Below are 24383 nucleotides of genomic sequence, written 5' to 3' on the forward strand. Positions count from 1 at the left end.
AGAACCCTGCTTTCTTGTATTCTTCAAAACACCATGCACATTACAAGGGCTCCTAAAGACTGGTATCTCTTAAGGATGCATTCTGAAACATGTCAGTGATGCAACAGTGATAATGGTAGATTTATACTGGACCATCAACACCTCATTCCGCTTTGTAAGCTGTTCTGCGATCTTTCCTCTATCTGGAGGGGCATTCTTGCACTATAGCCTAAGAAAAGCAGGACAAAGAATAAACTGGACCATTTGTGGTATAAAAAAAATTACAGGATTTCAGCAGAAAGTTACAAGATATGCACCAGTTGGAAACCAAGCAGTATGTCCTACCCAAAACTTTTACAGTATTAAAAGTCGCGTTGCATATAACTGCCCTGGTACCATCATGAAAGGGCAAAAAAAGATGTCTGGAAGGGCCCTTTATAAATCACTATCATAGACAGAAGTACCATGCAAACAGAGAATGTTAGAAGCTGGGTTTTATAAGAAATCTCAGTTGGATAACAATAAAATGGTATAAAGCGGATGTTTAATAGCACTGAAATTCCATAGCAGCTCACAATCAACCATTAACAGGCTATGCAGAGGTTTTGTTTGAAAACTCCAGTAGTGTAACTAGTTTCTGCTTGTATCACAAGCTCATCTTCTATGGCCAGGGTACAATGGTTGGAGATTCAGCAATGAACAGGCAGTGATTGTCAGCCTGTTGCTGGTTTTGTTGCAAGAGCCCTCTGCTACCTTAAAGGCTAATTTGTTTAAACCAAACAGTCTTTACAAATCAACAGTTCTACCGTGCATTTCTGTCATGATGCATACTACATCACAGAGGGCTTCCTTCTGCAATGTGGTGTTGAGATTTGTAAATTTGGAGTGCTAAATTCACTGCTGTTTCCACTGCCAGTGTTTTGCAAACCAAGCCGAGCTAAGGAATGGAAAAGAGTTTGTGTTGCTTTGGATGCTTCACCATGTTTTTCATGAGGCAGCTGGAGGTTCACCTCACTGATGTTATTCACCAGCATATTCGATGTCAGGAAGTGAGTTAAGGAACTGCACCTGGTCAGCTTTTCTTCCAAAAACTGCTTATAGAGTTCCTGGACTTCTGCCTCCATGTAGTTGTTGAGTATGGAGTTTGAAAGAGGCTGCTTGTGGAAAGTCATGCTTTTCTCCCCAACCTCTTCTCCATGCCAGAACTTGACAGACTTGGATTTCAACACAGGTTCATTTAGAGGCGAATGTCCTAAGGGGATATCTTTTGAGAACAAAACAGGGCCAGCAGACAATCCATCATAGGTCTGGTCCATGATGCAACCTGAATCACACGTATGGTCAGCTATGTGATCTCCTCCGATATGCAGATCAGGATAGTTCTGGTAAAGGCTTTGACCCGACCAAGATCTATACAAATCCAGCTCGTTTTCACAGTGTTGCTCTTGTCTTGGTATGCACTGAGGAGTTGACTGGGGGATATTGTTTAATCTTTTCGCAGCTGGCTTTTGTAGAAAATTCTGCTGGGGAACGTCTTGGCCTCTTTCCTTGTCGCAGCACATCAGTGCCACCTTCTCTGCAGACTGCTTCTTGGATTCTGTACAAAAGTCTCCATTTGCATCTGTATCTTTAAACTGCTTTTGCCAGGGGTCTTCTCCAACTTCTCTTAGTGTCTGGGATTGGTGGGTCTTGTCTGGCCATTCCTCTTGGTAGGCAAAGTTGATGAGTATGCTTTCTGCTAGCATTCTGGCTGTGAATTGAGGCAGGCTGTCAAATTCGTATTGTAGATAATATTCCTTAAAAAAAAAGTGAGGGGCAGATGAAGTCATTTTGGAAATTAAGGCTCATACAACAAAAAATAACAGTTAGAACTTACTGGGCTTGACTCCATTACACTTGTTTATGAAAGGACTGTCTAAGGCATATAGCTCCAGGAGATGTAACAGGGATAATGCTTCTCTAAAACATATGTTTGTACAATGCCCTATATTGATAAAATTTTGGTGGAAGGTAATAGAGACAATCAACACAACTGTACAGAAAAATCTGAAATTTGTATAGGAAAATATCCTTTTGAATTATATACACAATACATGGAATCTAACAAAGGGACAATATGAATGGACTCTCTGCACCCTTACTGCAGCAAAAATACAGGTATTGGTGAACTGGGGAAAAAACTAAAATGTGGTTCTTTTCCACGACTGGATTAAAGGTATGTGCAAACTCACTACACATGAACAAGTTGCAAACAAACATAGACTTGCCATGGACAAATTTAATGATACTTAGAATTCATTTTTATAAATACCATATTAGGTTAAGGTCTGGTTAACTACAATAACATTTTTTTCTTTTTGTAATGTATACAATTTCTTTCTTTTTCTGTGATTTTTTTTTTTACATGGGTACTATTTCTTCTTCTTCTTCTTTGTGTCTTATCTTACTCTCTGTACTTGTGATTATGTACTTTTTATTTTTCAATAAAGAATATAAAATAAACAAACATTTTCCCCAGTCCTGCAGCATGCAGTTGAACTCAAGCAGCAAAATGCTCTACAGCAGCTTTCCCTAACTCACTTGCTTCCTAAATGCTGTTGGGCTCTGACTCACATTACCTCTAAGCTAAGCATGGGCCGTGCTGGATGGGGCTGACAATAGCTGCTTTCCAAAAACTTTGGGGCAGGATGCCAGGTTGGAGAACATTGCTTTTCCCCAACTCTGTCTGCCCAGGACAATTGACAGATACCCTCCAGAATTTTCCCTGGGATCTTCTTAACACCCCAGGGGAAACAGCAGTAGACCTCAACTGGATCTTACAATAGTTTACAGTGTGACCCTATACATTTGCACTCAGAAGTAAGTCCCACTGAGTTCAATGGGCTTACTCCCATTAAAGTAGATAAAGGATTGCCGCCTTTATACCCAGCTACTGTTGGTCAAGTGTAAACCTTAAAAACAGTGATGCAAACTAGGGGGAAACCATCAGTGCAAATATCACATCTGCTGTCTTGTCTTATTCACCTTTACCACAGCCCTGCAAGGTACCGTATTTTTTGCACCATAACACACACCTTTTTTTCCTCCTAAAAAGTAAGGGGAAATGTCTGTGCGTGTTATGGAGGGAATGCCTACGGGTGGCATGCCTACAGATTTTCCTCCTCTAAAAACTACATGCGTGTTATGGTCGAGTGCGTGTTATAGAGTGAAAAATACGGTAAGTCACAATAGTTCCCTTAAAAAGAAATCAGCTGTGGAAAGTGAGGCCAGAAATATTCAGTTTGCCCAAACCACAGTGTGGGCCATGGCAGGAACTGAACTTGGGCTTCTCACATCCTTGTTAAATGAATGGAAGGTGGCATATTAAAATATAAGCAACTAAATAAATAAATGAAACATCAGATTCTGCCCAGTTTCTCATCCATAAATCAAAATACTTTTAAGCCCCATCTACACTATACATTTGAATCAGTATCTTGCCACATTAAACAGTCATGGCTTCCCCCAAAGAATCCTGGGAACTTTGGTTTGTTAAGGGAACTGGGAGTTTGTTAAAGCACAACTGTTCTCCACACAGAGCGACAATTACCAGAGAGGGTTAACTATCAATCCCACTGCCAGGGAACTCTGGGAATTGTAGCTCTGTGAGGGGACTAGGGGTCTCCCAACATCTCTTAGCACACATAACAAACTACAGTTCACAGGATTCTTTAAAAGTATGTATACATTTTAAAATATGCATACAAAGCCCCCCAAAAAAGATTCTCATTGATGAACATAAGAAGCAGCAATCTTAGCTCCAAACTGAATCTTAGCTGCAAATCAAACCAATTCATATTCCTGCGATACAGTTACACATCTACAAATGAATATGTGTAACTGATTATTAAAAATAATGAAGCAGCACTTATGCTCAAAATTAGAAATGAGCATAGAACTGCAACCTTGAGATGTTGAAAGCCGCCGTCCTAAACACACTTGTCAGGAAAATGCATGCACACACACATATGCATCAGCCATTTGCCACTGCAATTTGTGTGCAAAAGTACAAACATAAACACAGTTTAGCAGATGAAATTACGAAACTAAATCAAATGACCAAAGAGTAAAATCCACTGGAAAAATTGGGACATTCTTCTGAACAGAAGTGTTGCACTGTAAGTACAAGAAATGTTTGGTTTTTAAAAAATAATAATAATAATAATAGAATAAATAGTGATAAAAGTACACAACATACCTTTGCAGGAAGGCAAGAATTACATGCTCTGTAAAATCAGTAATGTAAACAGAAGCAAAACTGGAGGCAGAGGATTCCTTAGTCTCTACCTTCTTCAAAGATCCTCTGAGTACTGTCTAGTGAGCTATCCTGTTCCCCTTTTCTTCTAGTACAGAATGCAACCCTCATGGAAAAATATGTCATCTAACCTCCAGTGACGACATACCCCAAAGAGGATATGATTATTATTTTTTAATGCAAAGGAGTATTAGGCAACAAGCCAAACAAAACTCATATTCTCCAAGTGACGGTTGCTACTTGAGTAATTTCGTAAGTCCATGGAAATGGGAACCAGACAATAACGAAAGTGAACTTAGTTCATTGCTCTGCTCTACAAGAAGCTGGACCTGAAAGCCCAGTGTACAGTACAGTGGTACCTTGGTTCTCAAACTTAATCCGTTCTGGAAGTCCATTCCAAAACCAAAGCATTCCAAAACCAAGGTGCGCTTTCCCATGGAAAGCAATGCAAAACGAATTAATCCGTTCCAGAATAAAAACAACCCCTAAAACAGGAATTTGACATGAATTTTACTATGTAACAAGACCATTAATCCATAAAATAAAAGCAATAATCAATGTACTGTACTATAAAATAAATAAGACAGTATTGTAGATGATAAAAAAATAAAAAATAAAAATTCTTACCTGCACTGATGATAGTCATTGTTTGGATGGAGGGCTTTTATCCATTTCCGCAGTCACACAATCAATAAATCAATCAATCAGTAGCTGAACTGGGTTCCACACAGTCACAAAAACAAATTAACCGAAAAAGCCTCAAAAACAAAAATGCAAAATAAATAGCAAAAACAAAAGCACCAAACTTGACTTCCAAAATGTTCAAAAAACAAGGCGCAGCTTCTGATTCGTGCAGGTGTCTTGGAAACAATAGCCGACAGCCGCATCAGGTGTTCGGCTTCTGAAAATCATTCAAAAACCAGAATACTTACAGTACTTCCGGGTTTTGGCATTTGAGTACCAAGGCATTTGCGAACCAAGGTACCACTGTAGTTCTTAGCTGTGGGTATTCAATATGGACACATAAAGGTCCAAAGTATATCTACTGCGTTAAATGTGCCATTGTAGCATTTTTGTGAAGTTATCGCCTCTCTCCCCTCCCCACCTCCCAAGTTGCTATGTAAATACAGTGGTACCTCGGGTTACAGACGCTTTAGGTTATGCGATTTTGGGTTGCGCACCATGCCAAACCCGGAAGTACCGGAACGGGTTTTGGCGCTCGCGCATGCACAGATGTGCTAAATCACACTTTGCGCATGCACAGAAGCAACGAATTGTGACCCACGCATGCGCAGACGTGGCGCTGCAGGTTGCGAATGTTGCGGGTTGTGGACGTGCCTCCCGCACAGATTACGTTCACAACCCGAAGTTCCACTGTAGCCAATTGAATGTTCCTGTAAAAACCCAATGTACAGCCACTTCTGATATAAATGGATATTTGTTTTTAGAAAAATGCATCAAACTACTAATAACTAAATATAAATTACACAATGAAATTGCGTATTTGAAAAACATACAGTTAGTAAGGAAAATGTTTGTTAACATTTCTATACATGTGGTTTATGCACAATCGTCTTCACAATAAGTTATTAATAAATATCCCATCTGCATAATTCATTACTATAATGGAAGACTTGCTTACTAGATTTTTACTTAAGCACCAGAGCTTGGAGGACAACTTCATATTTCATCTTTTCTTGCTTGCCCTTTTCCTTATTTTTATTTATCTTTAGTTCCAAGCTTTTCCTTAATAAATCCAACTTTTGGAGCATCTGTGCATCTTTCCAACTTCTAGACCTAGTTTAAAAATATAACCTGAATCAGATGACTTAGCTGAACTTGTTCTTAAACATAGTTCAAGAAAAAAGGGGGGGGGGGTTAGTTCTATTTCATATCTGCAGATTTCTTTACATTCCTTCATTTTTGTTCTTTAACGCAAATGTCTAAAATCTCATTTCTCTCTGTTACTGGGTCCGCATGTATGTTTTCTATGGGGCTGTGAACGGTGTACAAACTCAGTGACCGAAAACCTTGGTAGTTTACTCAGCCACTTCCAACTTCAATGGATTCAGATGTAGAATCTTTTATTTCTCAATGTCTGCAGTTCCTGTTTTCAGAGGGGTAGCTGTGCCTAGTTTGTTCCAGCAAATACGTCAAAGGGTCTTGTGTGGCACCTTGAGCACCAATAGATCTATTGTGACAGAAGCTTTAGTGAACTACGTAGGTCTAATTTGTCAGATGCAAGGAATGCTAAGTCAGCGGAGAGAGAGAATAAGCAGTGAGGTCAGAGTAATATGAACTGCAAGAACTGCAGGTTATGACAGGGCCTGTCCACACGGGTGCTTTTTTGTGGGTATATTCTGCAACATGTTTTTGGCACACTGATCATGCATTAGTTGTGAACACGTTCTGCTTCAGTTTGTTCTGTGATGCTTCCTCATTATTGAGGAATACTATATGTTATTTTTACTACATTATTGCCAAGGGCTACACAACAAAAACAGAACTAAAATAAAGCACATGTGTATAAAAAGTTACCAGATTTCAGCAGGTTACAGGATATGCACTGATTGGAAACGAAGCAGTGTGACTGGCCCAAAACTCTTGCAAGCACAAACAGTACTGAAAACAGAATTGCTTATGACTGACCCAATAGAATTATGAGCACATAGCATTACGAATGTGCAACGAAAAGAATGTCGGGGGGGGGGGCATAGACAAGTTTATACTGAATTGTCCACAGGTGTCTGCACAAAGTTTTGACTAAAATTAAAGCTTATGTGGTCAGTCACAAAGCAGTGTGGATGTTCATGCATTCTAACTAGCCAATTAATACCTGTAGTAGAATAAAAACTTGTTTTCCTGATGTAGGTCACAGATGACAGAACTGTACTTCTCGATGAATTCAGCCTTTACATGCTGGAGACTCTCTTTGAAGTCATATTCTTCCACCGGTTTCTGAACATTGCTGTTTCTGATATTAGATTTGCGCCCAGTTCTTTTGTCTTTGCCCTGTGCAGAATACAGAAGTCTACTGAAACAATAGTTACACTTCACTCTTCTCAGTACAATGTGTTTCTTATATGCAAAGTGGGAATTGCTGCTGGGGTGTGTTGCTTGTATATGCTGTGACTGGAAGGATTATTGTGACAGGGAAAGAGAGTGGGATTTGTCTATCGTCTTTGCAGGTGGGATCTGCAATAAAATGTTGCTGCATACAATGCTCCTTTTCAGGTTTCTAATCCTTTTCCAGGAAACTCCATTCCCTGCTCCCTTTTCCATTTTTTTCCTCTCAACAGCCAATTCAATGCCCACTGAGTATTCTCAGTCTGGGCTGTTTGGTTGGGGTGCGGGGGTGGGGTTCCTCCTTCCAAAAAGAAAAAAGGCCTGCTGCAAATCTTATGACTCCCGTAGTAAGCCTGTGAATAGTTCCCTCTTGCATGTAGATGCTGTTGTTTTTTGTTACACAAGAATCAGCAAATGGAGAATGAGTTTACTTGGAATGTTTCTGCTGGAGTACTACCAGTGGCAGCCCTTCCACTAATTGTGGTTGGTGCTCACTGGGGTTGGCTAGGATGGAAGGCAGGGAGGCCAACAGTAGTTGGAGCCAGAGCCAAAGAGCCAATGAGTTCTAGCTTTCCCCTCCTCCTCCTCCTCCCTGTTGGGTTCTATGAAGGCAGCACTGAGACGAAGGAGGAGGAAGGTGGGCGTACAGAACCACCTCTTGGACAGCTTGCAAGTAAGAAGGCAGGTTGAGGGGGACAGGGCAGTGCCCTATCTGCCCTAAAAGGACCAGGCTCCACTGCCTACCATGAAGCAGGGGGAAACAGCAAGCATGACTGGTGCAGAGTGGAGGGGGAAGCAGAATAGACGAAGGCACAAAATGGTATTCGAACAGTACAGCAAGACTTTTGCTTATGTAGGTGGAAAGATTTGGGCTCCATGTTATGCAGCAAAAACTCATCCTGGCAGTGAATACAGTAGTACGTCGGGTTAAGTACTTAATTCGTTCCGGAGGCCTGTACTTAACCTGAAAGTGTTCTTAACCTGAAGCACCACTTTAGCTAATGGGGCCTCCTGCTGCCGCCACGCCGCCGGAGCACGATTTCTGTTCTCATCCTGAAGCAAAGTTCTTAACCTGAAGCACTATTTCTGGGTTAGTGGAGTCTGTAACCTGAAGCGTATGTAACCTGAAGCTTATGTAACCCGAGGTACCACTGTACTATTTATTTAGGATGTGGGCAAGGGCATTGTTAGTGCGCTTGAATACTGCCAGTTCCCTGTATCATCCTGAGGATATAGAAAAGGAGGAACTTGGATCACGTGTGTTCCTAAATCAAGATGACTGGCTTGAAGCTATTTTAAAACTTGGTTATCAATGTGATTTAGTCACAGTTAGGTAGTAATAGAGTTGCAGTTTCCATTCTGATTACGAGGCTCTCCCATTTCCTTCTAACCGAGGCTCATTTTCGCAAGGTAATGCTTCCCTCATTTTCCAGATGCTGTTCACTCCCAGGGAGCTGTTTCCTTTTCAGATCAACTAAATGCTCCATTACAACAGTATTCTCCCATGACTTCTGAACTGAGCCTCACCAAGTGACCCACTATTCCATATTATATAGTACTGGCTGTCCCCAATACGTTTGTCTCTTGTCTGGGGAATATGTTCTCCAGTACTACCTGGGCTAGTCCTGAAATGCAGCTAGTGCACAGTCAACAAGAGTGTCTCCAATTCTATACCTCTATTTTGCATACCTCTGAAAAAGCTGCATCTCCAGGCTAAACAAACTGCAATGGCTGGCTTCCTCCTATGAAGGTTTTTACATTGTGAACACAGGATAAAACAGTCTATAAGTCTGTAACCCTGCACTGGGTCTGGTAGTAAGCTCCCCTGAACACATGGAGACTGTCTCTGAATGCATCAGTTTGCATAGTAAGAGGTTTTCCCTCACCAGATTGCAGCTGGTCCCACCCTAAGTTACCCACTTTCAGCGTTGACTGTTACTACTTGCAGTTTCTTTTCCTGATATCTTTTTACTGTCTGTTTTTGGGTTAGCCAAAGCCTTTTGATTCCAGATACTAACTGAAAGACTTTAGAGTCCAAGATAGCCAGGTGTCCATCCACAATGATTCTTTACCATCCCCAATTGTAGCTGGGATTCTGGGTCAGTTTTAAGCCCTTGCAGAAGGTTCCTCAGGAATTGATTGATTGATATTTATTATGGCCATTGGCCCATCACACGACAGTTTCCCACCAACATATATATACTTAAACCTCCAAATTTAAAACAGCCAAAAACTTACAGAAAACAGACAAGAACCAAAGCAGGAAGGATCTCATCTTACTTTCCAATGACCCTCCTTTGGGCTTCTCTTGAACTAGCACTGTGATAATTCTAATTCCTGCTGAAGCTCTTGGGCTTTGCTGGAATATGATTTCTCTTTTGAGGGCTGTTGTTTGCTGCACCTGAATTCAATCACCCAAGGAAAGAGATCTTATACAGTATAGTGGATAAGACTATCCGTAGTTACTAGCAACAATGGCTATGTTCTACCTTCATCACTGGAGGTGGTATGCCTTTCAATACCAGTGGCTGGGAATCAAATGGGGGCGTGTTGTTGCCCTTGGGTTCTGCTTTCAGATTTACTACAGACATCTGATTAGCCACTCTTAAAACAGGATGCTGGATGATGGTGGGTCTCTGGCCTGACCCCACAGATATTGCCTTACTTTCTTCTCCTTTCCACTGTTGGTACCAATGCTAAGTACTCTCAACTTCCATGAAAGGTGAGACATCTGGGGGTAGGGTAAAATTGGAGAATTCAGATTAGTTGGATGAGAGAGAGAATGAATACTGGGCATTTATTGTATAATAGCTGTATATTTACAGATATACAAACAAAACCAACTGGAAGCAAGCAGGCTCCTAAAAGCAGACAACTGGTCATCCTTTCTCCAAAGACAGCAACTGCATTCCAAAGGGAATCTCTTTAAGTAAAATAAATCACAGCTCACTTGCCTTCTCTCTCTCTCTCTCTCTCTCTCTCTCTCTCTCTCTTTCTCCAGATGCAAGCTTCTTTACACAATTTTGGTCCCTCAACCCCATTAGCTGAAAAGTATCATTTGCAAAAGGGAGGGAGATTTACGGCTATCAATGAATGCTAATGTTATTTTATTAAATGTCTGAACACATACTGACTGTGTGACAGATGCACACATTCAAGACAGGTAGAATTTTCTCCCAGTGGAGATAGGTATCATCGAGGATAAATCTTTTTTTGCTATCAATTAAAAACATATCCATTCTCCCTGGACATTAGGGGTTCGTAATACAACTGCTTTAGGAACTGGAGCCTTATAATACAACTGTTGCTGTGTGTTGCCCTGCCTAATTTTATATTATTGTAGTTTTATGTTTTTATTACTATTTTATTCTGTATGTTAATTTAAACTTCATGCTTGCCAGGGAACATCAGTTGAAGGGTGATCTAAAATACTTTAAGTAACTAATTATCACAATCAGAAGCATTTCCTAATTATTCTTTTTTATTATTCATTAAATTTATATTATATTGTGAAGCCTAATCACGAAAGAATGGTCTGTGTAGGGGTTCACCTGCATTAAGAAATAAATTGCTCAGAGCCAGAAAGGGAGAGTTGAAGCATTTTAAGCAAATTAAGCCAAAGCTAATATAATTACAATATATAATATTTCTAGATATCAATGGGATATTCCAACATGTGCTTAGATCTACCTCACTGAAACCATTAAGACTTAAAAATGTTTAATTTTGACTGGAGTGTGCCCAGTGTGTCTTGCAGAACTGGGAGGCCTATTGGTTAGAGATACAGTGGTACCTCGGGTTAAGTACTTAATTCGTTCAGGAGATCCGTTCTTAACCTGAAACTGTTCTTAACCTGAAGCACCACTTTAGCTAATGGGGCCTCCCGCTGCCGCCGCGCTGCCAGAGCACAATTTCTGTTCTCATCCTGAAGCAAAGTTCTTAACCTGAAGCACTATTTCTGGGTTAACGGAGTCTGTAACCTGAAGCATATGCAACCTGAAGCATATGTAACCCGAGGTACCACTGTACTCAGTGTATACAGTGAAGGCTAGTAAAGTTTTTTTCCATGGGAGTGGACAAACCCAGTAACATTTAGAACCCCTCAAACAGTTGGCTCATTTCCCCTTCCAAGCTCCTTGCAACACAGAAACTTTTCTCCTTCCTTTTTGTCTTACTAGATTCTTGACTAGGCTACTTCCTGTATTCCCACAATAGATTATTACATTCTCATCTATAATTGCATAAATGGTCATTGTCATTATTTGGCTCACAGCGGTAAGAAGAAGAAGAAGACACATAACCTATGTTTGTAGAAAATGAATGTTCATAACCATCTGCCTTGCTGTATTCCTTCCTGAGATAGATAACACTTAACAAATAAATTATTTAATTTAACTTTAGGTAAAGGGACCCCTTACCATTCGGTCCAGTTGTGGCTGACTCTGGGGTTGCGGTGCTCATCTCGCTTTATTGGCCGAGGGTGCCGGCGCACAGCTTCTGGGTCTTGTGGCCAGCATGACTAAGCCGCTTCTGGCGACCCAGAGCAGTGCACGGAAATGCCGTTTACCTTCCCGCCGGAGCGTTACTTATTTATCTACTTGCACTTTGATGTGCTTTCGAACTGCTAGGTTGGCAGGAGCAGGGACCGAGCAACGGAAGCTCACCCCGTCACGGGGATTCGAACTGCCGACCTTCTGATCGGCAAGTCCTAGGCTCTGTGGTTTAACCCACAACGCCACCCGCGTCCCTAATTTAACTTTATATCCTCATAAAAGGAAAACCATTTGCATGTGGATACTTCATAGTCCAAAAGCGTATTGGTCTCTCTCTCTCTCTCTCTCTCTCTCTCTCACACACACACACACACACACACAAACACACACACAGGAGATATCTACAGATTTGGGAGAACCCTAAGAAGTACAAAAAACTTTAATGGGGGTGGAATCCCAAAGAGCCTAATGAGGACTGAGCATGCTCAGGAAACAAGGAATGCTGACTGTTGAGAGGGTGGGAACAGGAAATTGAGTGAGGGTGAAATGGAGCATCCTAGAAGATGACAAGACAGGCTAGGAAGAATTCTTAACAGGAGCACCCCACATTTTGCTGCAGGTTCCACTTGCTAATTATAAGACAAGCAGCAGCCCTTGCAAATATGCCAGGCTGGCATGCATGGTTCTACCACCACTTATCTTCTCAACAACCTTGTCAGGTGGGTTGGTGACTGATCCAAGGTGACAGCTGAATAAGGATTTGAAGCTGTTCTGGGTCAACAATCAAAACACTCCACCTCATTAGATCTCGTTGACTTTAGGAGGTGAATGTAAGCTCCAAGTCAGCTCCAACAGCTCCGACCAAGCCTTGAAGCTGCTCATCACAAATCTTCCCCCTTCCCCACATTTTTAAAGGCAGGCATCTGGTCATCTAACCACCAGCCCCAATCCTCAGCCTTCCTGAATCAGGGCAGGGAAAGAGGAGTGGAATGAGGTGCCTTATTAATATAAATAACTTAAATAAAATCAATGGCAGTTTCATAGACCAATTCTAGTAGGAATGGGCCTACTTGTTTCAGTTTTCCACCTTTTCCACTCCTGGCAAGGCAGAATAGCAATGGCCAGCCTTTATGGCAAACGGACCACAAGGCAAGAGTTTGAGGCGATACCAGTTTTGTGCCCTAGTGTCCAGGGCTTACATGATCCATGTAGAAAAGGCACTAAGTCTTTTCTTCCTTCGGGCAGCAGGGGCACAGGTAGCTATCAGTGGTAGCCAGACAATTGGCTCATCAAGCTAAGAACTGTCTACACGGACTGCCAGCAGCTTTCTCCCACGTGTCAGAAAGGAGTCTTTTCCCAGCCTTGCCTGGAGGGAGCTGCCAACTTTCAGATTTGAAAATAAGGGATCAGCAGCCTTGAAAATAAGGGATCAGCAGCTTCATCTGTTCCAGGGACAGTCTACGGGATATCTAACAATCCAGGATAGCAGCGGGAAACAGCGCTAGAATAAGGGAATTCCCCACAAAAAAAGGGAAGGTTGACAGCTATGGACCTTCTGCATGCAAAGCGGATGGTCTACCACAGAGCTGTGGCTGTTCCCCCATTCATTACAAGTTCCCACTTCGCTGGAGACTTTAAAGCAGAAGTTGGATAGCCATCTGCAATGGGTGCTTCAGTTAAGGTTCCTGCATTGCAAAAGGGGGCTGGACTAGATGACCCTGGGTCCCTTCCAACTTGGTGCCCTCTGGCAGTTTTGGGACTACAGTTCACTGATCATCCCCAACTGCTGGCCATACCAGGCTGGCGCTGATGAAAATCCAACACCCGTGAAGGGCACCAGATTGCCCACCCCTTCTGCAGTGAAGCCACCACCAGAGCAAGGAATGGTTACTGCAGCGGTTCAAGGTATAATCACCGTTGTCCCGCGCCCTCCCGCAACCTTTTCCTCCAAACAACAAAAAACTCCTGCCGTTCCTCGCAAGCCGCGCTTGGGGGCGCCAGAGAGCAACCACCAGGAGGCGGAAGGACGTGAGAGCGTATAGGCCTGCGTTGTGAGGGCTTGCCTTTTTTTTGAGTGGCAGCTCCAGCAGACCAATCCGAAAGTACGGTGAGCCTACAGGCGGAGAACGGGGCAGGGGGATAAAATCCAGGCAGCGCAGGAGATGCTGCGTTTCCATAGCAACTGCGAAGATTGTGGCTCGGGCGGGCGGGCGGGCGGTAGGGATAGTTTTATCCAGGACGGAGCAGATAAAATTAAAGTGGGCGGAGGAGGTGGATGAACGGGGATCGGGGCCCTCAGCTGGTGTGAGCATGGGCACTATTCGGGTCTATTACACCAGTGTCACAGGATCCAGGGAGGTGAGAGGAGAGGGTTTAGACGAGAGGTAGAGACGCCCCTCCCCCGGGATGCAGCGATAGAGCCACCAAACGGAGGGTTGGGTAGGTGTGTCCATCATCTGGCGCGGAATAGGAGGGGCTCGTGGCACAGGTGTGGGCTGACTTAGAGAAACCCCATGGCACGTCAACTCGGAAGGCACTCTGCACATGCTCAAATACACCTTTGGGAAAAACAGGAGCCCATTTCTTACTTGGACTTTTGGCTGTACATATCTATCTAGGCACACACACAAACCTTGCTCTCTTCTGAGTGGTGCTGGTGCCAGGCTATTTCACGCCTTGGGCAAGGCTAACTACTTGGGTGCGCTGCTTTCCCCTGCCCCCCAAATTAAAAAATGCTAACTTCAATTTTCAAAAACAGACACCTTGTAGGAAATAAGTACTTATATTTGTTTGTGGCTGAAATGTGTCTCTGAACTGTGAAAATAGATTCTAACTGGTCCTAGAGGTCTATATGGGGTAGGGGGTGATTGTCCTTCATGTAAGAGAGGCTCCATGATTCAGGGCTACCATCTTCAACAGGAATGTTTGTTTCTGCCTAGGTGAAGCAAAGGCAGTCTGATGTCATTCGCATTCTGGATGGAAACCGTATGAAGTACCAGTTAGTGGATGTGTCCATCAGTGAAAGTTTACTGCAAGAGATGAGGGACAAAGCTGGGAAGCCAGATGCGATTCCACCTCAAATATTTAATGGAGAGGAGTATTGTGGGGTAAGAGATCAGACTCTACACAAACACAAAGACACACACACACCAAGCAGCTAAGATACGTAAGAGACAACCTGCTGGATCAGGCCAAAGCTCCACCATGTAGTCCTGCACTCTGTTCTCACAGTAGCTAACCCACAATTATATTTTATCCATTTGAACTATTGTTTATTGCATTTTTAGCCCAAACTTCCTCAAATATCTGAGCACCATTGCCTTCCGTCAATGATTCTTACAACAATCCTGGAGGGCAAGTTGGGTTGAGAGATAGTGACTGCTCCAGCAAGCCTTATAATTGACTGGAGATTTGAATCCAAGCCTCTCAGGTCCAAGCTTTTTCCAACCTGATGTTCTCCAGCTGTTTTGGGACTACAGATCCTGTAAGTTCCAGACAATGTTTAGCAATAATGGGAGTTGTAGTCCAGCAACATCTGGAGAACACCATCTTGGGTAAGATGGCTGTAACCATTACGCATACCAGATTTGTTGGTTTCTTGAATCTATATAACGGGCTGTTTGCATTTGTTTTTAGGATTTTGAGATGCTGTATGAAGCAACTGAAAATGAAGAAGTTAGGAAGTTCCTGAAGATAGGAAGGGTAGACAATGTTGCAAGAGAAGGGATTTCCATCTGAGATGTGGCTCCACATAGATATTAAAATACTGTCCAGTTTTTGACTTAGATGAAATTTGTGAATCCTGAGTGTCAAAAAAATTCCAAGCTATAAATACCTTAGTTGCACAAATGACAAATCAGCTTTTTGGATAACGTTTGCTTCAAGTGCCATGCCGTCTTCTCTGTGAAACAAGGTCCAGCACTACCTTCTTCAGAAGCTCAGTGGAAACACATTGTTTTTAGCTATGAAAAAACATTTGAGTATAGGTACTGGAAAATATTGCACATCTGGATGGAATATTCAATTAAAACGGCAGCCAAAGTGTATACAAAATCAGCTGATCTGTTAACAGTCCTTTGTGTCTCATGCCCATTAAGAACATAGGAGCCCAGTGGATCAGGCCAGTGGCCTTTATAGTTCAGCATAAATCTAATACCTTTGGGAAGCAGTCAATCTAATACCTTTGGGAAGCCCACAAGCAGGATCTGAATGCAATCTCCTGTGATTTCCAGAAACAGTATTCAGAAGCAACCTGCCTCCGACTATGGAGGCAGAGCATAACTACCATACTCAGTAGCCATGATAGCCTTAACCTCCACAAAGTGTCTAATTCTCTTTTGAAGCCAACCAAACTGATATACATTGCTGCTTCTTGTGTGAGCGAATGTCATAGTTTTAACTATTCAAATACAGTATGCCCAATGTGGTAGTTCATAGAACTACTTCAAACAAACAGAAAGAACCATTATTTTATGGAAGATTGAATGATACACAACATGATACAGCCACAGAATTAAGAGCTTCAAGATGGTTTGGAGTTCAGATGAAAAGGAGCCTGGGTATGTGTCCTTCCTCCTTTGTGGCATTTCATTTTAGATAGAGGGAAGTAGGCTGCAGGTGTGGGTTGGCTTGCATGGAGAAGGTCCCTGGTTCCATCTCCAGGTGGGAATGTTCCCTGCCTGAAACTTTGAAGAGCCACTGCTGGCCAGTGTAGACAATGCTGAACGTGATGGACCATTTGTGTGACTCAGTATAAGAAAGCTTTGTGCCTATGAAAGGGTCCAATCTCCCCTCCTCAACTATTATAACCCTAGTAATTATCATCACCACTACCCTGGGGGTGCTTTGTGATTTATTTTTTAATGCATATTGAATGCAAAAATATGTATACAATGTCACATGTAGTTTGGACCAAAATGCTGCTGTTCATCACCACTTCCTAAAACCAAAACTCTCTTGTGCAGAGCTACTGCAAGCCATTCTCCTCCCAACATCATCTACCCCTCCATCAGCTAAGATTTTGTGACTCTTTTGGTGAATACTTTAGCAGATCTGAGGGTTTTTCAGTACTTGCCAATATTTCCCTCTTGTTTTTCAGTGGCCCATTTGGGCTTCATTTCTGTTTGCTTTTAGAATACATGATTAAATATAAGAGAACACAGTAGAAGTGGGATCCCCTGTTGTAGGCTGGAGCAAAGGGAAAGGGAAAAGCTGAAGGCCACAGTGTCTCTAACATGGAAGCATGTTAGATAATACAAATAAACAAGACACCAGTAAAGCTTGTGTATGTGTGTGTGTGTCAGGTAGAAATCTTTATTATGAAATTCATACTACTGTAACACAAAACGGAGTGAACGGAAAGATGCAGAAGTACATCTGTTACTACAGATTTTTTTGAAACCGATTTTCATTGCTGTGTGTTGATTACCAATATTAAGACTAACTTAGCAGAAAGACAAAATACCCTTCAAAGAAATCAGCAATTGTGAAATATATGTATATTAAGAGAGAACCAGAACATCCTGTGATTTGATTTTCTAATTCAGGACCCAGAAGGGGACAGAAGGTTTTTTTTTTAATCCCATAAACATAAACAGGAAAGGCAGTCATTAATTAAAAAAAAAAACCCTTAAAAAACAAGATTGTTAAAAATGAGAAGCCTGATTATTATTAATAAAAACAAGAAAGTCCTTACTTGAGGAAAGAGTACATTATCTCAGGTTTCAAATATAAAGTACAAGAATTCAATTTTACCAAGTCTCAAAAAGCAGTTTAAAGGCAAATGCTTACAAAGGAGATGTTGGCTTAGTTCTCATGGTGGTTGTATGGAATGCCGTTCCATACAAACAACCACACCCTCCATGTAAACAGGGAATTTTCTTTTTGCATAATGTAGTTATGGCCTATAGTTACAGAATGAATTATATAGTTAGTACAGTGGTACCTTGGTTTGCAAACATCTCAGAAGTCGAACGTTTTGGTTTTCAAACAAACCTCGGAAGTTGAACATGCTACACGGCTTCCGCTGAGTGCAAGATAGCTGTCAGCTATTGAGTCCTTGGTTTTCGAACATTTCAGAACTCGAACAGTCTTCCGAAATGGATTACGTTTGAAAACCGAGGTACCACTGTAGTAGTAGTACTACCATTTTAGAATGGGACAACAATGAATCACCTAAAGGGGTATACCTCAATGAGAATTAGCCTCTTGCTGGATTATTGTGCCCTAAGATTGCCATCAAGGCAGCCTGGACTGCACAATCTTTTTTTCTTTAACAAGCTAGCAATAATGCTTCTTACAGATTTATCACCATGTCTCCTCGAATCATTGCTTGCTACTTGAACCTGCAAAGCAGTCCAGGGATAATAAATGGCACACTAAGATTCAGAATTGAACATTTTCTTCCCAGAACACATGATAAAGTTGACCTGAAATGGGATTCACAGTAGGATCAAGATCAAAACTGGGCACAATGGCTGTGACTGAACAAAACTGAATCCTAGAAGCAGCAGCAGCAGCAGGGATCGGCTCACAGCACGGATAAAAGCCTGTACTTACTTTGGGATCGGCTCACAGCACGGATGAAAGCCTGTACTTACTTTGACCTTTGATATGATGTTAAGACCTCTTCTAGCATCTGGTTTCCAAACAGTGATTGGTTGGAAGCTTCCAGAAAGTGTAGGCAGCTATCCTGCCCAACTTCGGATCTTAGCCACTGATACTAAAGAGATCAACTGGAGGTTCCATTTTAGCAACCGTAGCTAACAGGCATGGATAGGTCTGCCTTCTGTGAATTTATCTAATTGGTAGTTAAATTCATTTAAGACACAATTGTAGCTGTACCCTAAGACGGAGAATTCCATTATAATATGATGGCACCAACTACTAGCCATTGCCTCTTACTGGCAAAGTCTCAATATTCTATGAATACATTAACCCAACATTCACAGGTGCTGTTTTTGCAGGGATTCTGATGGGTTTGCGAATTCTTTTTTAAAAAACAAAAAACAAAACACAAACAATTCTAAATTTGCAGGCTGTTTGGAATTGCTTTATTGCAATACTATGGCATGAGTCAATATGACAATCTAAGATGTTTCGTTGCCTTACTGGTTGTAGAAATGACAATAAAAAGTAAATGTCAAAATTGCTTCCTGAAATTGGCTGTGATATTCCCTGCTGTAATATCCCTAAGACTGCCAAGTTATGATGATTTACATAAGAATATTTGTTCCCACCCTCCCATACTGTGTTTGGAAGAAGCCACATTCCTGGGAAGGAGAGTGAAGGTGGTAAGGGGACTCATAAACCCAAGATCTTGTACCATTGCACACCATTCAACACAGAGAGAAGTGGGGACTTACATTCCAATTCAGAAGCACTATTTTCCCAGTGCTGACTCCATGTGAGTTATATTTACAAGTCCTAAAACAGCCACGTTTTTAAGGAAAGCAATTTTTTACCTCACTTGTAAAAGTGAGCAACTGAAAAACAACATCCACAACAGAGTCCAAAGTTTCTAAAATGCATGCAAGAAACTTAAAAGTACACATCTGTTCAAGCTCAATATATGGACCACAACTTCAATAGGCCACCACTGTTCTTTCCAATGCAATGTGTTCATGCTTTTGTCCTTCCAACAGGAATAATCCTATCCCACCCTTGACTCAATTTACTACAGAGTGCTGTTAGAGCTGAAGCATCTCCAGATGCTAATTCACTGGAGGACAAAGAAAGAGACGGGCAAAAAGAGATGGCTTCCTACTGTATGGCAAAACATGGAAACAAACCATTGGTTCACCCTACTTTCTGCAGTCCCACATCACTTTGGGCACACATGTGCAAATACAATGTGTGAATCAGATCCCCATGGGTGTAGGCCACCTGTCTCAGTTATTAAAATTGCTGCCTATATATCCCTAATCTGGTTGAAACATGAATGATTAATCTGGACTGGTGAACCTTCTTCAGCCAAAGGGCCACATGACCTTCTAGACAACCTTCTGGGGGCCGCATGCCAGTGGTGGGTGACAGAAGCAAAAGTGGAACAACAATTTGCTCACATATCCCTCCGTATCTTTCATCTAGGAAAGCAAGAAGCACGATTAGAGCTTAAGGGCACATTATATCCTGGCAAAAACACTAAATAGGTATAAAGCGGGCTGATGTGACTTGAGAAGATTCCCACAGGTAAGGTACATTTGCTTCCCACGCCTAAGGTTTCTCATCCCCTGATTAAGTCCCAGAGAATGAAGAACATGCTATGGATTTCTGTAGCCCTCCTTCTATCTTGTGCACTGGTCGCGCTTCCATTTCCTAGGTCACTTCCAGACAAGTGATTTATTGGGCATTCAACCTCATTTGTTTGCACAATGTTTGTGGGCAAGTTATATGGTGTGTGCTGTTGTCAAGCATTCATTCTGTATTTTTTTTGGGGGGGGGAGGTTACATTACATCACGTCAAACATCTGTTATGCTACAATTTACAGTGCATTTTCCAATCACATCCTTTCGAAAGAAAATCATTTGGAGTGGGGGAAGTAGGTTTATTGTTCAGGAGTGCCAAATCCACATTAAAGGTGTAGCCTAGATTTGCTGGCATGCAACTGAATCCCAACTGCAGTTGTCTGGAAGTGGTCCTGGTTTCTTGTTTCATTGGTATGAATAATTAGGAAAAGAATGGACAGCAAGACCCTCTGAGCAATGATTTGAGACTATGGATTGAAGTAGGTTTGCAACCCATAGCTTGCAAGCAAGCAATAACCCATAGTTTTCCGATTCAGATGTCACCGCAAGCTACAGTAAACACATCCCAAAAGACAGAAAGGGGAATCCATGCTGAAGAGGGGAGAAAGAAACATATTTTTCCAATCCAAACAGAGCTCATACTAAGAAACCTGATCAGAAACAGCATTTGGGCTAAAGCAAATATTGAAAGCTACTCCGTATACTGCTGTGCTTCCAACTCTTTTACATTACAGAGCTTGTAAAATAAGGCAGCAGCTGCTTTTGGACTGCACCCATTTCTTCAAACATTGCATCCAACATTTTCTACTGGGGGGGGGGGGAGAAACAGGTCAGCGAGGGAAGTCACATAAATGCTTTCTCTCTTAAACTCCGCTGTCTTCTCAAATATTCTGGAGTATGGAGACTTTACTCCTCAAGCTCATCACCCAGGTCTAACAAATGATAAGATGGTGACAAGCTACACTATGTCCAAAAAGGAAGCCTGATTCTCAGAGCGCTTGCATACAGTAGACAGTCCTGCAAATTGGTATGAATCCCATTCATAAACACACCAATTAAGGGAGCGGGGGGGGGGGACCCTTGAAAAGAAAATACTTGGTAACAGGGATCAAGTAGACTATTAAGGTCAAAACCAACAGATTAGAAAGCATCTTTGTTCAATATACAAGGGGACAAGAGATAAATTGTGGCCAGTAGACAAAAGGTGTTTGGCAAGGTATCACTGGATCAGAGCTTTGGCACACAGTCTTCAAGGTTACTTTCCAACTTAGAGGCCTCGATGAATCAGTCCCCCAGAATGCTTTCTGAGTGAGGTTATTGCCTGTTGCATGATAACAGCTCAATATTGCACTAAATGAAAATCAACACGATGAGCAAAGATTGCTGAAAACAGATTCATGGCATTGCAAATCCACGCTGACAAATCTGTAGAGGTGGCATTTTCTCTCAGTATCTCTCTTCCTACAAAGCTGCAAAGATTTACTCAGAATGACTATTATTCCAAATAGCAATAACTTGATTATGCTTTTCAAGTTCTAAAACATACACGAGCAAAGTGGAATGGAATTTTTTTTTTTGCAAAACGTCGCATGAAAGGCTTCAAATTTTACAGAAGATGAGGACCAGAGCAGGTTTATTTCTTGTGGTTTTTTTGGCTTATTTGTAATATGGTTTGTTATGTACATTTCACCATGACTGCACTAAAATCTTACACAAGTAGGCATTTTCAGGTCCTTGAAAAACAGATATATAATAATGTAATCAAACCTTGAGTTTGTGAGAATTTCTCACATTGGTCACTCCAATGAGAATTATAAGGCATTTTTAATAAAGGTCTAAGCTGTGTGCTGAAAAATTACAGTAGACAATTTCAAAATGCATCCTACAAATGAAGAAATATCCTAACCTCAGCAAGCAACTACAACTATTACTACACTACACATTAACTTTTTGTATTTCAAAAATCACATTTAAAGAAACACCAACATTATTTTTCAGTAATGTTTTTGAGGCACTGGCGTTGATTAACAGAATTATTTGCTGCTGTTTCAGCTGTTGGATCTACAAGTATAACTACAGATTTGCATTACTAATAGTAAAATAAGGTGGGGTGTTTTTTTTAAGTTTACAAAAAATAAAATAAAAAATTACACAATTGCCAAAAAGCAGATTGCACCACTTGGGTGAACAAGTGGGGGGAAATTCATTATTTCTAAACACTTCCTTTAATGACACCCTTTGTCTTCATGGCAAGTTTGAGTTTTCACTTGGCATTTTCCATTTTATATTCATGTATAGTGGGGATGCCGTGTGCAGCAATCAGCATAGGGGGTGGGGGTGGGGCGGAATTCTTGAAGCATAGATATTTTTGCTATTGTATCAAAAAGCTGTTGAAATTTCCCTTCGCAGAACATTTAAGGCTTTAGGCACAGGGAAAAATATTCACGCTTCTTGCTTCGCCAGGGCTTCTGCCTCCTAGAACAACAACAATAACAACAACAACGTCATAAATAAACAAAATGAAAGAGTGTTATTACTATTAAAACAAAACAATGGCAACTTGGACACATGTGTTTGTTTTGATGACAGACAAGAAAGGAAAAATTGTGGTGCTACTTGGGCAAATAACAAAGCCACATTGTGTAAATGGCAGAATTCCCACTGATCTCAGCTTATCACTCACAGGCCCAAGGAGACACTGTGTGCTAGCATAGGACATAAAAGGCAGACTAGCTCAAACACCGGCTGGGACTGCATAGTCTTGCCCCTTTCACACTGGTTCTGTTGCTCATTGCTGCTTCTGCCTTCTGCAACAACAGCAGACAGGGAGTGGCTGGCAGTAGGAGGCTATGGACCCAGTGGGAAAGGGCAAGATGGCAGGGCTTCAACTGGTATTCGGCCATGCAATCCTAACCATATCTGCTCAGAAGCAAGTCCCACTGAATTCAATTGGGCTTACGCCCAGAGATGTGGGGTCACTGCCCAAGTCACTTAAATGCCTGAAAGTTCATGTTTCAAGGTGGGCTCAGAGCATATCTGAATAGAGGCTGATCCATTAGGATAGACAGGATACTGCCCCACCAACTGCAATCCTTCTTACTTGCAGGCCAAGCCAGGGGTGGTCCTGCCTGCCATCCTCCTCCTCCTTAGTCTTGGTCTTCCACTTGCAGAGCTCAGCAGGAAGGAGGAGGATGGGTACAAAGCTAAAATTAGTAGGCTCTGGCTATCATTGGTTCTAGCTCTACCCACCTTCCTACCGCCCTAGTAGTCCCAATAGGAACCAGCACCCCTGGAAGACTCTGTTCCAATGTCTCTTTATCCTACATCTGTCAAAAGTTTTAAGTTGCATTCTAATTTGTGCAACAGCAAACCTAGAATGTCCTCCCTAGAGATGCTCAACAGCTACATTTCTATGTATTTCCTGTATTGTGAACTCCATTTTTTGCTGTTGTTGGTGATGAGTTTTTAAACCATCACGTTTCTAGATGTTTCCATTTTAGAAACCTTGATTTTTTATTTTGCACTAAGTTGTTGCTTTGGGTATGTTTTAAACAAATTTATAAGAGTGTGTGTGTGTGTGTGTGTGTGTGTGTGTGTGTGTGTTTAAAAAACAACCACCCAGGTTTTCAGCACATACAGTATGTACTTGGCAGGGCCAATCCTGGCTCTCAGGTGTGTTTGCAAGGACATCACATGTACATTTTTTGTGTATACTCAAATCCTGCAATCAGCAATTCAGTAGCTAGGTTTTGAAAAGACAAGGTATATCCCCCAGAGTTTCTTTTCGGGGAAACTGGTGTGTGTCTCTCTGTGTGCGAGAGATATAACCAAAACACACACATACACAAAAAGCAATGGTTCACAATACAAATGCTAAATATTTGCAAATCCTCCCCCTTTTAAATTCAAGGAGTCAATAAGCATGACAGCTAATAACCTTAAGAACCAACTTATCAGATCAAAAGGTGGGCTGGAGAGAAAATGTAGCACTGTGAACACTTGATAGCGAATCAATTACTCTTCAAATGTGTTTACATAGAAGAATGCTAGCAGGCAAGCTAGTCCTATCTCATCTGATTGAAATCAGAAAAGAATTTTCCCATTTCAAGACCTCTCACAGGAATCCAGTGCTTAACTAACCTAGACAGCTACGCAAAACAAGTCTGTAAACTACCTAAGGCAAAAGTCTATTACAGAGACAGCACGTTCCAAGAATGTTCAGATATTTCACGGGTAACATTCACCTTTACAACAAACGCTTTAGCAAGTTCTGATTTTTAAGGACTCCCTCTCCTGTCCCCTCT

General features: G+C 41.7%; 4 protein-coding genes across 6 annotated transcripts in view; 1 reads left to right on the forward strand and 3 right to left on the reverse strand.

The window, feature by feature from the left end:
• Positions 1–506: 506 nt before the first annotated feature.
• LOC310698062 (TLR adapter interacting with SLC15A4 on the lysosome-like) lies at positions 507–5533 on the reverse strand. 2 transcript variants are annotated; one of them, XM_083484813.1, is made up of 2 exons: positions 4901–5533; positions 507–1775 (listed from the first exon to the last, which is right to left on the reverse strand). In XM_083484813.1, exon 2 carries the CDS (start codon positions 1722–1724, stop codon positions 810–812), a length of 915 nt encoding a protein of 304 aa, XP_083340939.1. In that variant the 5' UTR covers positions 1725–1775; positions 4901–5533; the 3' UTR covers positions 507–809. The 2 variants fall into 2 exon arrangements, with proteins under 2 accessions (XP_083340939.1, XP_083340938.1); XM_083484812.1 differs by lacking the exon at positions 4901–5533 and adding an exon at positions 4217–4431.
• Positions 5534–5886: 353 nt separating this feature from the next.
• Positions 5887–13095, reverse strand: LOC310698090 (uncharacterized protein). The gene is made up of 3 exons (XM_083484861.1): positions 13032–13095; positions 7110–7285; positions 5887–6070 (listed from the first exon to the last, which is right to left on the reverse strand). The coding sequence occupies exons 1-3, from the start codon at positions 13038–13040 to the stop codon at positions 5923–5925; spliced, it is 333 nt and encodes a 110-aa protein (XP_083340987.1). The 5' UTR covers positions 13041–13095; the 3' UTR covers positions 5887–5922.
• An 863-nt stretch (positions 13096–13958) lies between these two features.
• LOC310698092 (SH3 domain-binding glutamic acid-rich-like protein 3) lies at positions 13959–20894 on the forward strand. Its single transcript, XM_083484863.1, has 3 exons — positions 13959–14190; positions 14772–14939; positions 15469–20894. The coding sequence occupies exons 1-3, from the start codon at positions 14143–14145 to the stop codon at positions 15568–15570; spliced, it is 318 nt and encodes a 105-aa protein (XP_083340989.1). The 5' UTR covers positions 13959–14142; the 3' UTR covers positions 15571–20894.
• Positions 17124–24383, reverse strand: part of SH3BGRL (SH3 domain binding glutamate rich protein like) — a 42459-nt gene continuing 35199 nt past the window's right edge. The window contains exons 4-5 of one of the 2 annotated variants that reach the window (XR_014521298.1): positions 17975–22554; positions 17124–17776 (exon numbers count right to left, since the gene is read on the reverse strand). Coding sequence is in view for 1 of the 2 variants with exons in the window: in XM_083484850.1 (XP_083340976.1) it covers positions 22522–22554 (33 nt within the window). In the remaining variant the exon portion in view is untranslated. Of the gene's footprint in view, positions 22555–24383 lie in introns of both variants that reach the window. The other variant, XM_083484850.1, reaches the window with a different exon arrangement.

Source organism: Podarcis liolepis (genome assembly GCF_965112155.1).
Source record: "Podarcis liolepis genome assembly, chromosome: Z".
Taxonomy (NCBI): Eukaryota; Metazoa; Chordata; class Lepidosauria; order Squamata; family Lacertidae; genus Podarcis; species Podarcis liolepis.